The 17,379-nt window shown below is 37.3% G+C and overlaps 1 protein-coding gene across 9 annotated transcripts in view; it reads right to left on the minus strand.

Annotated features, from left to right (window-relative positions):
* raph1b (Ras association (RalGDS/AF-6) and pleckstrin homology domains 1b) overlaps positions 1-17,379 on the minus strand; it is a 127,735-nt gene that overhangs the window by 30,476 nt on the left and 79,880 nt on the right. For 5 of the 9 annotated variants that reach the window (XM_051702446.1, XM_051702445.1, XM_051702444.1 and 2 more), the window contains 5 exons: positions 14,328-14,405; positions 3,859-4,239; positions 3,154-3,219; positions 2,801-2,944; positions 674-784 (listed from right to left, as the gene is read on the minus strand). In XM_051702446.1, coding sequence (XP_051558406.1) covers positions 674-784; positions 2,801-2,944; positions 3,154-3,219; positions 3,859-4,239; positions 14,328-14,405 — 780 coding nt within the window. Of the gene's footprint in view, positions 1-673; positions 785-2,800; positions 2,945-3,153; positions 3,220-3,858; positions 4,240-14,327; positions 14,406-14,567; positions 15,744-17,379 lie in introns of those variants that run through there. The other 4 variants (XM_051702450.1, XM_051702448.1, XM_051702451.1 and 1 more) reach the window with 2 other exon arrangements.

Consider the following 17,379-nt stretch of genomic DNA (forward strand, 5'->3'; position numbering starts at 1 on the left):
GGATTGAGCCATTCCAACCTCCCGCCTAGGTGAAATAGGAGCCAAAGTACAGTGTTGAAATAGTGGAAGCCGCAGCAAACTACATTTCTCAGAGACCAGGATCTCTTCCTCCACCGACAAGGGTCGCAAGTCATGACAAACGAGTCGTCCTTCTCCTTATTTCTTATAACGGAAATGGGATAATAAGTATCTATTTTACTCCAGGTCTTTACAGAGTGATGGAAAAAATGTTTTGCTGTAAGCCTAGCGGGGGGGCTTGAGGGTTGTTCTCTCTTGCCCAAGGAGACGACCCTAGCACTACGGAGGGAAGGAGCGTGCCACTGTACCTTTCACGGGCTACCATCATAAAGATGGGTCCCGAGCCTTACCCAGCGCCACTGAAAGTGATACTTACTAGTTCAGCACTATTTTACATTGAGTGAAAAGTTTTCATTCATATTATACATTTTTGTCTCTATCGGCTAATTAATCGACTATTGGCCTGTTTTCCCACCTTAGTTATCTGTATCGGCAAAACCCACTATTGGTCGACCTCTAGTAAAAAGAGCTATACTGGTTAGCTGACAGATGACTTTGATATGTGATCCATTTTTGGAAAAGGTAACAGACATCGATCAGTACTCTAAAACCATAAGTACACTATCATTATACCTAAATACACATACACACACACCTTGAGGGCCAGGCAGTAGTCAGTGGGGGCTTTGTACTTGCTCCGGTAGTCCTGACCATAGTAAACATTAACATGGTCCAGCTGCAGGAAGCACACCAAATCCCTGGATGCCTGGAGAGACCAAAATATAAATCAATATTTTTCATCTTTATCACTAGTCTGTTTGTTAGTTTGGAAATATTATTCTATATGGCTTATAGAGAAAGCGATTGAACAGACACAATAAAGACATGATACTGACTACTTGTTATCCTACAAAGTAGAATCCTCCATCTATGATAACAGGATCGAACCACAAGGGGGCATCACTGAGTCAAAGCAATAGCATGTTACAGATAGAAGGCCACATATACTTAAAGGGACAGTTCACCCAAAAATGAAAAGTCTGTCATCCTCTACTCACACTCATGTGAGTATCACTTAATAAGTGATTAACATGAACGGCAAAAAACATTATTTTACATGCCATTGTTTTTAGAAATATCAATAAACATCACAAGAATTGCCTACAATTAATTCTTCAAAGGAGAAGACAACTCTTAAAGACAAGACAATTTACATGGAAGAATTATCATGAAAGCATTCATTCACAAGCATATCAGCTGTCACTGATAAAGGTAATTAAATACACTGGTTAAGACTTTATTCCAAAAAGAAGTTTACATGCTCCATAGTGTGTACATCTATTTAGAATATTCCTGTACACGTGGTTACGGATAAACAAAAATTCTTGTTCTTTTACCGCTATTCTCTTCTGGAAATACTAGACAGGTTCACTTTTGCTGTTTATTCCACTGCATTTAGCTGGTTTTTGCACTTGTAATTTAAATCATTATCATTGATGTACTCATCATTATGGTAAAGTGTGCAGACAATCAGCCATGAGCGTATCATAAAACTTACTGATAGACTTACCCATTTGTATACTGATTTATGCTCATTTCAAGTTTGAAATGTTTCCACACTGCAAATGGGTGCTTGACATTTCACAATTGCTTGACATCTTGTATCTCCAGAATAACGTTGTTTTACATGCACAGATATTAACAAAAATTCAGTTTCAGCTGATTTTAATGTCAGAAATACAAGGAGAATCGGATACGAATGTTTAGAAGCAGGTCAGATGTCCAGATATTGGATATGTATTTGATTTAAAACCACATTTGGAAGTGGCTCAGATTGGATGTGAAAAAAAATCCAGTCTCATAGGTGATTTTACTGTTTACAAGTATGCAACAACATACAATCTGTGAAAAAATCTGAATTGGTTGACAGTGTAAATGTGGCCTTAGTCACCATTCACTTTCATGGTATGGAAAAAAGATGCAATGAAAGTGAAAGGAGACTGAGGCTAACATTGTGCCCAGCAGGTTTGGAACAACATGTGGGTGAGTAAATGATGACAGCATTTTCATTTTTGGGTGAATTATAAGGTTAAATCTGAAGTATGTAATATTTACGCCACCAAATGAAATTGCAAAAATACTCTGTTTTCAAAACAGCTTTCCGAATACACGCCCCTTCTGCCATTGGTCAAACAAAGAGATAGTCCCACCCCAACTCACATCATTGGCTGAGTCAATGTTATTGTGTTTGTGTAGACGGGTCACTCAAAACAAACGGGAATTTTCACAGCGCTACAGAGACCCAGTGCTTACAATTTATTGAGAAAATTAACCTATGAATGGCTTACTTATAGTTGTCTGTGCATATTAAGCTTGGATAGGAGAAAGTATCACAGAAAAAGTTACATCAGCTTTAAGCCTCTAAATCTATTGCTAATAGTATTGCCTGTGGTCAGTGTTGTCTGGGGTCCCTTTAACAGTCACATTTGCATACTGCCAGTGAACAACAGAATTTGTTGAACTAGTATGCCAATAATCACTTGTATGCCTGTACCCGACATTCTGAGTAAATGTGCCATTTGAGCAAGGCTCTCTCTGGGAATTCATGCCCATGATTTATTGTAATTGGATGACAAACAGCATATGGTTTGTGTAGAGCCTCCTCAGTGAATCCATAAACAGGAAATTCCACTGAAGTGTTCATTAGGTTCTGTGTTCTTTTAATGAGAATATGACACCAAATCATATGACAAAACAAAAATAAACACATAATCACACTGACCTTGGCTTTGCCCTTAGGCACAAAATAGATGCCAGACGCCCGCAGCAGAAAGTAGCGCTTCTTCCAGGACTTCTTCCCATCCTCTTTCAACCACAGAACACCCTCAATTTCGGGAACAGACACTGAGCTTCCACAAAAACACTCCTTCAAGCCATACAAATACAGAAAACATCATTACTTTACTGTCAAGCACCAAATGTTTAATCCAGACAGACTACAATCACAACAATCACAATCATCACTAATATTAGCAATGCTGTGATGAAGTCATTGTGTGCTTTAACTGAAAAGGTTCTATTGTCGTAGTACTTTGATATCAAATTATAATGATGACACATGCAATAGTGTTTTACCTCCAGCAGTGCCTCCTTGTTTCTGTCTGCCATCTCAGAGGTCTCCTTTCTCCCAAGTAAATAGTTCTAAGAAATAGACAAAACATATAAATGAGTGAATGAGGGTGACGGAGTGTAAAAATAGCTCCTCAACACACAATAGCAAGAGAATCATTCTCAACTCAACACTATTAGTCTACTTCAGTTATTCTAGCAGTTGATGATTGTCACAAACACCCAGTTTAAAACTCCCTTAAATTTGAACAATTTTCATGAAGTATATCCTTCAAACAAAAATTCTAATATCATCATATTTTTGTAAAAGTTTTTGGGTAAACAAGTAAACACAATAAAAACCACACTGGGATACATACAGACAAGAGTCAACTATATAATGAACACTTGAACTGTGTTCTCAGGACAAGGGTATTTTTCATAGGAAAGTTGTCAGATGTTTTATAATTTACAATTTTATAAAATGTATTAATTGTAAAACAAAATGGGCCAAAATAATGGTTTGATATTCTTGTACCTTTTGCTGTTTTGGAACATGTTCAATGGAATATTCTGGAAATGCTCAATATTTTTTATTTTTTGTAGGTATGTGCATATACAGAAACTGACTTTTTAAAAATAAACCTACCCCAAGAAATATTCACTGCAGTGAAAAGTGTGACAACTAGCCCTGGTCTCCCCTATGTGAGTAACAGAATAAACGGTCTTCACCTGTGGGTTTTTGAAAAGTGCATATTTTTCAATCCGCTCAATGAACATGAGCTTGTTTTGACTGTCTCTGGTCCAGTTCAGCAAGTTCTCAACTAAGTTCTCATGGTCTTCAAAAATTCTCTCTGATGGAAAGAAAGAGATAGCGAGAGAGACAAGGCACATAAGCATCATAATTTTGTCCTTTAAGTTCACAGATCTTTTGTGTGTGCACATGTCATCACCCATCTGTAGCTCAGGAATGGTCTCCACCAGAGCCCAGTCAGGACTGTAACCGCAATGAGATTTATCCAGTAGACAGTCCAGCACCTGCCTGACCGTCTGCCTCTCATCCACCATCATGGTCTTTGAGCTCTCATCTGACATGTGTACACGAATCACCAGCTAATGAAAAAGGTGATAAGAGCCTGTAAATTGTGGTTCATTCTAGTTTCACTCAATTTTGAATTTGCAGCAATAAGTGTTTACAACATTAACTGATTATACACTACAAATAAAAAACTGTGGACACACGACTTAATTTATGTTTCTCATAACCATAAAACCTTGATCTAATGGCTTATGCTTAAAATGAGTTTTGTAGACAATTATACAACAGTTAGTTCTGGTCCTCTAATTTTATTGGACAAGCAGAGTTCCAAAAGTGCTAATATTTAGTATAACATCACTGGAAAGTTTCTGTAGTTTATTTCTATGCAAACTTAGAGATATTGCATAAAGAAAAGCTGGATGGAAACACCAAGATGCATACAAAATGTCCACATTGTGCATAAAAAAACTTTTAAGCTGGCTTGAGGTAGATAAAAAATAGGTAACTTGACATGCGGATAAACAACAATAAAAACACATTTAGCAAATATATGTTTTGATTCGCATCAAAAAAGTAATGAAACTAAATAATTAGCTCATAACTAGATTAACTAGCAGACCAATATCATCGCATAACATCTGAAATGTTGCTCTGGTTGTTCAGAAATGTTTGAGCCATAGCCATCTAAATTAGGGATGTCCCAATACCATTTTTTTGAGAACAGATACGAGTACAAATACTTTCTTTCTGATACTCGCTGATACCAAGTTCGATACCTGTTTATTTGTTTTGTTTTGTTTTGTGAACTCCATATGAACAGATTTTTTAAATTTTATCATCAAAATGGTGTTTAAATAAATTAAAACTTTAATCAAATTAAAAAATAATAATTAATTTTCAACATAATGTTGTATTCTTTTTTATAAAATTAGTGCTTACAGTTGAAGTCAGAAGTTTACATACACTTAGGCTGAAGTCATTAAAACAAATTTTTTAACCACTCCACAGATTTCATATTAGCAAACTATAGTTTTGGCAAGTAATTTGGGACATCTACTTTGTGCATGACACAAATAATTTTTCCAACAATTGTTTACAGACAGACTGTTTCACTTTTGACTGACTATATCACAATTCCAGTGGGTTAGAAGTTTACATACACTAAGTTAACTGTGCCTTTAAGCAGCTTGGAAAATTCCAGAAAATTATGTCAAGCCTTTAGACAATTAGCCAATTAGCTTCTGATAGGAGGTGTACTGAATTGGAGGTGTACTTGTGGAAGTATTTTAATGCCCATCTTCAAACTCAGTGCCTCTTTGCTTGACATCATGGAAAAATCAAAAGAAATCAGCCAAGACCTCAGAAAAAATTTTTTGGACCTCCACAAGTCTGGTTCATACTTGGGAGCAATTTCCAAATGCCTGAAGGTACCACGTTCATCTGTACAAACAATAGTGTGCAAGTATAAACACCATGGTACCACGCAGCCATCATACCGCTCAGGAAGGAGACACATTCTGCTTCCTAGAGATGGTGGAGGAAACGGGTAGACAAGTATCTATATCCACAGTAAAATGAGTCCTAAATAGACATAACCTGAAAGGCTGCTCAACGAGGAAGAAGCCACTTCTCCAAAACCACCATAAAAAAGCCAGACTACAGTTTGCAAGTGCAGATTTTTGGAGAAATGTCCTCTGGTCTGATGAAACAAAAAATGTAACTGTTTGGCCATTATGACCATCGTTATGTTTGGAGGAAAAAGGGTGAGGCTTGCAAGCCAAAGAACACCATCCCAACCGTGAAGCATGGGGGTGGCAGCATCATGTTGTGGGTTGCTTTGCTGCAGGAGGGACTGGTGCACTTCACAAAATAGATAGCATCATGAGGAAGGAAAATTAAGTGCATACATTGATGCAACATCTCAAGACATCAGCCAGGAAGTTAAAACTTGGTCGCAAATGGGTCTTCCAAATGGATAATGACCCCACGCATACCTCCAAAGTTGTGGCAAAATGGCTGATGGACAACAAATTCAAGGTATTGGAGTGGCCATCACAAAGCCCTGACCTCAATCCGATAGAAAATTTGTGGGCAGAACTGAAAAAGCGTGTGCAAGCAAGGAGGCCTACAAACCTGGAGGAATGGGCCAAAATTCCAGCAACTTATTGTGAGAAGCTTGTGGAAGGCTACCCAAAACATTTGACCCAAGTAAAAAAAATTAAAGACAATGCTACCAAATACTAACAAAGTGTAAACTTCTGACCCACTGGGAATGTGATGAAAGAAATAAAAGCTGAAATAAATCATTCTCTCTACTATTATTCTGACATTTCACATTCTTAAAATAAAGTAGTGATCCTAACTGACCTAAGACAGGGAATTTTTTCTACGATTAAATGTGAAAAACTGAGTTTAAATGGCTAATTTAATTTGGCTAAGGTGCATGTAAACTTCTGACTTCAACTATATATACAGAACCTCACAGCACAATCCAAAATACAACATTGGAGTTATATTTTGTCAGATAAAGTGCTGCATAACACAGCATCACAGATGTGAGATATTGCTTAAATATAATACAATTACCATTGATTTATTATTATTATTATTATTATTAGTAGTAGTAGTAGTAGTAGTAGTTGTAATACAGTGAATTTCATGACTTCACAATAGTGATATATTTCTATCATACTTTTTTCATTTAAATAGAGCTTTTATTTTGACTGAGCTTTTATTTTTAAGCGTTTCTGTGTGGTGACGGTAGCTTTTCAGTCTGGAAAAGCAGGGCGCTACATGACTCAGTGATTATTAAACTGCAAAAGCCTGCTATTAATTTAAATCAATATGTACTCTGAATGTGCCTCATGCTACAAAGTATTTGCAATCTGTTTGCTGTCATCTGCAACAAACAGAGCGCTCGATGCTCATGATGGTGTTTTCCCTCTATGAGCCAAGGAGGAGCTTTAAAAGGTACATGCGTTGCAGCCAGTGTCGGCACAACACTGTCTCCACACATTTACTAGTGCTCTGCTCACATCTGAAGTGCGCTGCACACGCAAAGTAAACAATATATTTATCTTATTAAATTGCAGCTTTTGCAGTTAAATAATCTCACTTGGACATAACATTATTAGAATTTGTGAACTGATTGTTTATCGATTTTTGGTATCGGAGCATTTTTATTTATTTTATTTTTTTCTCCCAGTTAGGAATGCCCAATTCCCAATGTGCTTTTAAGTCCTCGTGGTCACGTAGTGATTCGCCTCAGTCCAAGTGGCGGAGGACGAATCCCAGTTGCTTCCATGTCCGAGACATTCAACACGCGCATCTTATCACGTGGCATGTTGAGCGCGTTGCCACGGAGACATAGCGCATGTGGAGGCTTCATGCCATCCACCGCGGCAACCATGCTCAACTCACCACACGCCCCAACGAGAACGAACCACATTATAGCAACCACGAGGAGTTTACCCCATGTGACTCTACCCTCCCTAGCAAACGGGCCAATTTTGGTTGCTTAGGAGACCTGGCTGGAGCACGCCCTGGGATTCGAACTAGCGAGCTAGCGAACTCCAGGGGTGGTAGCCAGCGTATTTTACCACTGAGCTACCCAGGCCCCCTGGTATCGGAGCATTTTTATGAGCACGAGTACAAGTACATGAGCGTGGTATCGGATCCGAATCGGTTTCGAGACATTCCTAATCAAAATGATTGGCTATTATTACCTCCCAGAACGGTCTGAGATGCATCTGCAGTCAATCGTTAGCAAACATGTTCATCAGAGCGTTTTGTCTGTGCACTCTAAAACACAAGTAATTATTACATTTAATAAAAGGGCCACAGTGGCCACAGTGGCTATTATCATTTTTATTTTGTGGCAATTTCCTTGGAAGTGATGATTTTGTTCTCTTGAGCACATGGGATGGAATTGGTGATTTATTTGCAAACAGTTTTTGCGATATTCTGATTTTTCTTTATAATAAGAAACATGGTTGGAGGCCTGGGTAGCTCAGCGAGTAAAGACGCTGACTACCACCCCTGGAGTCGCGAGTTCGAATCCAGGGCAAGCTGAGTGAATCTAGCCAGGTCTCCTAAGCAACTAAATTGGCTCAGTTGCTAGGGATGGTGGAGTCACATGGGGTAACCTCCTCATGGTCGCTATAATGTGGTTCACGCTCTTGGTGGGGCGCATGGTGAGTTGTGCGTGAATGCTGCGGAGAATAGCGTGAAGCCTCCACACGTGCTATGTCTCCGAGGTAACGTGATCAACAAGCCACGTGATAAGATGCGCAGATTGATGGTCTCAGACACGGAGGCAACTGAGATTCGTCCTCCGCCACCTGGATTGAGGCGAGTCACTACGCCACCACGAGGACTTAGAGCGCATTGGGAATTAGGCATACCAAATAAAAAGAAAAAAAGAAACATGGTTGTGTATTTATCCTGACTTTATATATTAAATTCTCAAATTGTATGGAAACCTGACTACTGTTTGTGAAACTCTGCTTTTATTCTTTTGTGGTATTACAAACAAGCTGTCAGTCCATGTGTTGCTTCCTGACACTCAACGGTTTGGAACTATTATCATTAGCTTTACAAAATAGACTGAATAACTGGACATATTGTGTCTACAATGCAAGTTACTCAATATTAACCTATTTATAGGGCTGTTATATAAAGCAATATCACATTCACAATCATGCTGTTGTACTGAACATCAGTGTAGCAAAATCACAGCCATGCTGATATTCAGTACAACAGCCGTCTTGCTTGTATAATTTTGATTATGTATATAAGATAGTCACATATCCAATTAAACAGGTAAGACAGATCAAAACTTATACATTTAAAGGGGTCATGACATGCCTTTTTAATTATTTTAATATGTTCCTTGAGGTTCACTTATAATATTAGTAAAGTATTTTGCATAAAAACATTAATATATTAGTAAAACATGATCATTTTCCACTCTCATTCTGACCCTCTGTCAGAAACGCTCTGTTTTGGTTACTGCTCCTCCTTTAAGACTTTACAGTAAACGCCCACTGTTATGATTGGTTCTCTGCTCTTGACTGACCTGCTCTCTCCTTGCATTCTCACTGCTCACCACTACTGGGCGGGCTATGGAAGTGATAAGGTAAAAAGGCATTGATGTTTTGCAGAGGCAAATGTCTACTACAGTGTGACATCACAATGTGGAGGAAGTAGTGAACAAATCATTTTGGCAGCTTGGTTTCAACAAATGCTCTTTTTGCAGTGAAAAGGAAGTTTCGGTTCTGAAACTTATAGTACAATGACCTCTTATATGTCAAAAGATCAAGGAACATTTTATTCTTAATGTCATGGCCCCTTTAAATAAATAAATGGCTGTAGCACATTTCAAGATAAATATGGCATGGGATTTAAGTTTGAATTTGTGTATTTGTGCACAGCACCACAATGCATTACTTTTAAAAGAAAAGTGCTAACATCAGTCATAGTAATCATCCATGTTTGGAATATTGTAAAAATAGCAAAAGATACCTTATGGGCAAGGATGGATTAAGAAATGAGAGGCCCATGAGCCGGTACACCATGGAGGTCCCCCATGACATGTCACGTGACTACATTGGCTTTTATGCATAACAGGATGCTTACCAGATTTAGCGGGATTTTTAAAATTGATGGAAGAGAAGTTTGGAGCAATGTCTTACACAGCTAGTTATATGTACTTTTTAATTATGAACCGATCCAAAATCATGTGTTATTAATAGGGATGTGCATGGTATTCAAATACCAAAATCACTATTTGGTTATTATGCACGTTTAGAGGTCTTCAACCCGACAAGCCTATAGGTTTTGGTTCAGGTTCAGGTCAATTTTTCAAGTAGGCAATAGGGCGAGTTATGGATCTTCACGTGCGTCGAGGCCATGTAAACACGCACTGGATGGACATCTTTGATTGTTGTGCCAAAACTGTTAAGTTAAAAAGAACTTTAAAATTTATATACACATCTCAAGACACCTGCATTCTGTTTTACAATTTGTTGTGAAGGACCGTTGTCTAAATTTTTTTTTTAGACACTGTTAACTTTAAAATAATTTCAATATTTATTAACACATCGAGACACCTGTGTTCTGTTTCACCATTTGTTGCTCTGCATCAAGATTTTTCAGCACTGGTTGCAAAGAGGACTTAATGATACTGTTACACATGATTTTAGATTGTTTGTCACCTAGCATAATTTCAGTGCTTTATAAATGGTGAGCCAATTGCACAAGTTAAATGCTGAATCATTTAAAAATCAAAGCATCCCGAAGAAGTTCTACAATCCATAGCATTCGCTGCCTCATGGAAAGTGAACCTGCCCGGGTAGAATTATGCATTTTCCATTTATTAAGAATAGGCCTACTCTGTTGCAGGCAGAGATTATTTTTGTTCAACTTTAATGTGATTTTTTCATTTGAAGATCTATGTATTGTGCTATTTAGGCTCATAGCTCACTGTGCACTTTATTCTCTGCTATCTGAGATTGTGTTTGATGCATCCATGGCAATAAACGTTCTATATTTCGAGTCCCAACAAAACTCTCGAGGTTAACCAAATATTTCAAAAGGTTACCGTGCACATATTTAGGGTATTAAGGCTCCTTTCTCTTGATCATTAAACATTAAATGCATGCAGGACTTTATACAAATTCTGTCGCTTATATGAATTTAAACCATCAGCTTTGTACACAGCCAGGGTAAACTGCACCTTATCTTTGTGTTTGGAAACGTTTTGTAAACCAGATGCTGTTTTCTGTAGTCCTTCAAATAAACACGCTGCACCTGTGAGACGCATATTTCCTGAGCGTGCACTCGAGTGCCTGTGCTCGCACTGCTGTCTTCCAGCATGCATTCGGCCGAACAAATGGTATTTCACATATGTATGTGATATTCACATGACATTTACGTGGATTTATAATAGGTATCTCAAAATAAATAAATAATTGATTTAGAGCTTGGGGCCCTTTGGCAACGGCCCAATCGGCCCAGTGGTTATGGGACCTTGTTGGAAATAGTATGTTACAAATATGTAGTTCAGTTTGGCAATGTTTGACTTGAAGATTGATGGAATTGGGCTGGAATATATTGTAGATCTTCAGAAATGTGGCATTAATAAAGAATAACTGGAAGCAGGAATGATCACTGGCTCTCACTCCCTCTCTATTTCACACCCATTTTCTTTCTTCTGGAGAGGGAGGGTGAGAGAAAGAAAGTGATGCATAGGCAGATTAACAGACACCCATGCCAGGGGTCCTGAAACTCGAATAAAAGAAAGCATTAGGCACTTTTCCCTGCCCAGTTTCAGCAGAATCCCCTCCAACAATCTATGCTCCTCTTCTCTATTCCCTTGCTCACACATGCATAAATAAACATGCAAACATGCACTATATACCACATCTGGACCTGGTTGGCTTCATTCTTTGACCTCAACACAAAAAAGTAACATATTGTGAAATAAAATTTCTATAAGTGGAAACAATTTAGTGCAAAGCCAGAACCTCAGCAAACTGACAGTGAAGAAAGCAGGAAATGCTTATTTCAACAAAAAAATAATTTATCTTCACATGGCCAACACTTGTGGTGACTATGACTGAATGTGCTATCAAGAGACATTTTAAACTTTGCTCAGGTCCTAAAACTCGTCAACAGCCACAACATGCAGTTGTCTGCAGAAACATGCATCACATACAATGGGATTCAAAAGTCTGAGTCCACATTGAAAACCTGGTCTTCAAAATCTAGTTTAAACCTTGAAATAAACAAAGTTTTAGGATTTTGAAACATTTTAAACAAAGAAAATGTATGACATTACATTCTGCATTATTTTAAGGTCACTAACAGTGTTGGGTAGATTACTTCTGAAATGTAATGTGTGGTACTGATTACAAATTACAAAACTAAAATGGTAATCACTAATGTAATCTTTTAGATTACACTTGTTGACTTTTGGATTAATCTAATTTATAATATCAAATTATATATAAATCATATTAAAATGTAATTTTAGTTGTAGTATTTAAGTACAAATTTACACTTCTTTTTGATTAAGTACACCTTACCAAACACCCAACATCATTAAGCAAACTAGCTTAAAATTGTGCAAATAAACAAGTCAATTTATTCAAAAGTAAAAAGCTTAAAAACGCAAATAAATTGCTTCAGGAGTACAAAAATGAAAGAACATATATTTTTAAAACTAATCAAACATACCAATCACATGCACAAATTAATAAATATCTTTAATGAAATTCCAAGAATGTGCAAGTAAGAAAGAATTACATTACCAAATGAAGGTAAGGTAGATGCTATTTGCACCCTGGTGTTTATTATGATAGGTATGATTTATACAGCAGTGTATGGTAGTGTATTATAAAACAACATATAAAATAACAACATATTCAGTGTATGTAGTATATGTATACTTATGCCTCCATGCCTTTTCTTCAATGCTTATATAATTTTTTTTTTGTAGTTTTTAAAGGTTCCATCAGACTTATGCCATGCATACAGCCAGGCTGTGAGTCCAGCGCTATTTAAGGCACAGGTATACTTCATTTTTTGCGTTTCAGATCGTATTGTTTCCGGTCGACCGCATTGCCTTCCAAAGTACACTCTTTTGACCATAAGTGAATAAGAATGCATTTGACGTGCATTATGACTGCTTTGTAATACTCTGTTAGTACACTTAAAGGCTGGCGCATGTGCCGATGATGCGCACACGAGGACTGTGTGCGGGTCAAGAAAATCTGGGCCGCGCACGGACAAACCACGCAGACTATGCAGATGACGAAATTTGCATCACGCATACTGTGCGTGGAGCAATCAGCAATGTGGACAACTAAAGTATCCTTTGGCCTTTACACTTAGTGTAAATAATTATTTGTCTTTTCTAATCCTATTGTGGGGGCCCTAATGTCACATAATAGGCAGGACCGGCACTGTCAAGACTGATAGGTAATGTAATTATGTAATCAATAGGATATGTAATTATGTAATATGTAATTTGATTACACATATCTAAAATGTAATGCAATTACTTGATTTTGGTAACCTGATTACATAATCCAGATTACAAGTAGTCCACTACCACCCAACACTGTAAAACATGCAAATTTGTGACAATGGCCATGTTAACTAATTTGAACGAAAGATCAGGTTTCCTTGCTTCCACTGAGGCGCACAAGATGCTCTTTGGAACTGTGATAACATCAATCATCAAGTTTAGCACTAACTTGTGGAGTATATGCTCAAGTGCATGCTGTCATTAAAGTGAGGAGGAAGTGAGGAGGAAATAACAAATACTATTCTGAAAATAATGTAAATTTTTCATGTTTAACTTGCAAGTAAAAAATGCAAACTAGAGGTTTTTACAAATGGACACAGACTTTTGAACCCCTCTGTATATATATATATATATATATATATATATATATATATATATATAAACATTCATATATATATATATATATATATATATATATATATATACATACACGTTTGTATATACAAGCTACATGTTTGTAGCTTTCTCAAAGATCTGTAGATTTAAAAATGTTTTCGAAGACTTCAGCATATATATATATTTTTTGTCAAGTTTTTAAATGTGTGTTTGACGCAGTGTCATTCTGTCTCGGTCACACTGCATCATAGTGGCTCAATGCCTTCAGTCTCCTCCACACCCATACTGAATGGAAACAGTCATCTGGCGCATCTATAGAGGCCTAATCACTATACTGTGTCTAATTCATTCATTTAGTATTAGTATGTGCCTGGTGGCATTTATTTTGTCCACCCTATTCAGCTAAATGGTGTAATAGGATAGACCATCTCTTACAAATAAATGCCAATCTCTTCTCACACCAACTGAAAAGCCAATAAAAACAAAGACATTTCTTTGAAAAAGTCATTTAAAGAAAAACCTTCTGGAGGTACGATGTCTATGCACATTTTCTTTGTGCATCTTCTGGTAAATCCCAATGAAGGAGACACAAAGACACATGGGTGACCTATTTTCTACTGTGCATTAAATTCTTTTCTCATTAAAGCGCGTGAAGGGCTGCATCATGCAGTGTACTGAGGAGGTTTACCATGCCTTTGGTATGCAGACACACAACAAATCCCTGGATGTACCCACCTTTTTCACCTGGGCTTCCTTAATTTTCTCTAGCGCCACACGGATTTTCTCAGCCTTGGCTTTGGCAGCCTGTTCCTCCTGTGGACAATGCAAAGAAATGTTAACAAAGAAACACACATTCACATATAAATATGCATATAACAGCACTACACCGACAGAAGATCAAACATTATTACTGGGGTATGAAATCAAACAGGTGGATTTCTTTTGCATGTATCTGCTCTACACAGACAAACTTACCTGCCCTCTCCAACATGCGGTCATCACATCCATTTCTGACTTTTTAAAATGATCCTTAAACCCTTTACACTGTCTCTTTATCTAACCAACCACCAACTCATGTTACTGCTCATGTTAATGTTCCTTACAGAAATGGCTGCTCACGCATTCAATACAAATTCCCAGATACACAGATTTAACCGCCGCAATGGCTGGATCACTTCGGAACTCCCATAAGGAATGTGCCCATCGCAAACAGCACCAAGACACAACTATTTCTCAGAGGAACAAGGCCTGACTGATACTCCCACAGTGAAAAATAGTGCACTGGTCGCAACACACAGATGAAACACATATCTTTACACCAAGCGTACCTTACAACTGTACTCTACTGTTCCCTAACGTTGCGAGGGAATAGAGACCTCCCCCTCAATAAACTCTCTCCCTCTGTGAAACAGCTGCATGTCTCAGGGAGCGTGCCCAATCACAGGGTTTAATCTCCCTCACCAGCAGACAAGACGCCATCAGCTATAAAGACCCTCTCTTACCTCCTCTCCAATCAGAATGTACACATACTTTTCACCAGCCAATCAACAAGGCTCATTTGTTTGACCTTCTTTCCACTCACCAATCAAGTCCAGGACAAATGCAGATGATTGTGTTCTCTGATCCTTTTCTCTGGTTATGGGACCTGAGAAAAAGGACCATCTCCCCCCCACAACTCCAAAAGGAAATGCAATTTGTATGTCATTTACATAAAATTCGTGCTCTGTTCAAAACCCAATAAAGAGAAGGTTAAAAAATTTAGGAGGGGGGTTGAAAAACACAAGGATTTTATTTGAGGTTGCGTTACCCCCTTACCCCACCTTTCATCTTTATTACTATGTAATATCTTTACTCTTACAGGACAGAAATATACAGATTAAGATATACAAATGGAGAGAGAGATAAAGATATGCAGTGAAAAAAGCAGAAGATTAAAAAAGTGAGTTCTACATAATGAAAGGCCAGTTTCTTTCTCTCATTTCATTGTCTTTGGCAGATGTTTCTCTGCTGTGCATATTTATGAAGGACGAAATGTCTGTTCTGCAGTGTGTGTGTGTGAGAGAGAGAGAGAGAGAGAGAGAGAGAGAGAGAAAGAGACAGAGAGCATGAAGAAGAATAGGAGAGTTCTGCAAACAGCCGAGGCAGAGGCTTCAATAAAAAGCATTACATTCCCTTTGAAGTCTTTTTCTTGCCTCCAACTCTCTCTCTCACTCTCTGTCTGTGTTTGAGCATAGAGTCTGCAGAGAGCAGTCTGCAGTAAGTCCACAGCTGGTTTCCTCAGATTTCATCACACTTCACAAATAGAGATGGATTTCAAAAAACACCTCTGACTCTGTATGTAAAAAAATAAATAAAAAAAACCATTTTGTTTAATGCCCTGCCAAATAAATAAATAACATATAATAATTCTGCATTATTTAAATAAAAAACATAATTCTCCAAAAGTATGTCTAAAGATTTCCATCTCTAGGAGGTTACACATAATAGTTTAACAATAATAACCAGAAATGGCCTCTACAAACTCCTATGTAGAAAAAAGTAAACTGTGCTGTAACACACACTTAAAGGTTTAACAAAAGCTCTCATGTCCATGAAAAATCAAAGTGTCAGCAGATTTAGATGCTTAGACAAAACAACCCCTTTACCCATAATTCCCTGTACCTGCTCATACATCTGCATTGGTATGACAATGTGGGAATTAAAGTATAATTACATTTACATGCATAATAATAGCTGCACTCTCGAATAAATTAAGAGGGAGAAGTTAAAAATAGAATAATTTGTTAAAAGCTACGGAATTAGTGTATGTTGGGTAATACATGCAAGAATATCTACGTTGTATGACTAATAGCTATAAATAATATTTAATAATAAATAATATTTTATTTCAAAAAGAGACAAACTGTCTGTGATTATATGTACAGTACTATCTTAGGCACATTAGATGTTTCACAAAAACATTTGTCTAAGATGCTTATTTTATATCTTCTGCTTTAGTGTGTCAATAGGAAATAGCAATTTTAGATGTCCAAACATTCCTTTTGCAAACTAAAATAGAACTAGAACAAGAAGTCCTGCAACAGATGATATGGCCCACACATAGCCCGGATCTCAACATCATGGAGAAAGTCTGGGATTCCATAAAGTGACGGAAGCTATTGAGACAGCCGAAATAGATAGAATTGTGGCATATTCTCCAAGATGCTTGGAAAAACATATCTGCAAACCTCCATGAAAAACTATGCGCAAGTGTAGTAAGGAAAACTGGTGCTGTTTTAAAGGCACAGGGTGGTCACACCAAATATTAGTTAGATTGTATTTATGTTTACTGCACGTTGTGTGAGGTTAACTGATAAATAAAAATTATTCATGGCATTATTTTTGAAAACATCCCCACTTTACAAAATTTGACTAAAGATTTTGCACAGTACTCTACATCAATATTACATCAATACAGTAAAGAGTTTTACTGATTTTTAGTACAGTTATCTAATTTTTACAGGTCTATATCCACCTGAAACAAGTTTGAAGTGATGAAAACCAAAGAGAGGAGGGAGCAGAAACAAAGAAAGTGACATATAAAGCAACAAACTTCCAAATTTAAAGGGTGTAATTCACTCAAATATGAAAATTCAGTTAACACTTACTCATCCTCATGTTGTTCTTCAAACCCTAAAAGGAATAGTTTGCCTAAAAATTAAAATTCTCACATAATTTACTCACCCTCATGCCATCTTAGATGTGTATGACTTACTTTCTTCTTATGAACACAAACGAAGATTTTTAG

Source organism: Myxocyprinus asiaticus, chromosome 7 (genome assembly GCF_019703515.2).
Source record: "Myxocyprinus asiaticus isolate MX2 ecotype Aquarium Trade chromosome 7, UBuf_Myxa_2, whole genome shotgun sequence".
Taxonomy (NCBI): Eukaryota; Metazoa; Chordata; class Actinopteri; order Cypriniformes; family Catostomidae; genus Myxocyprinus; species Myxocyprinus asiaticus.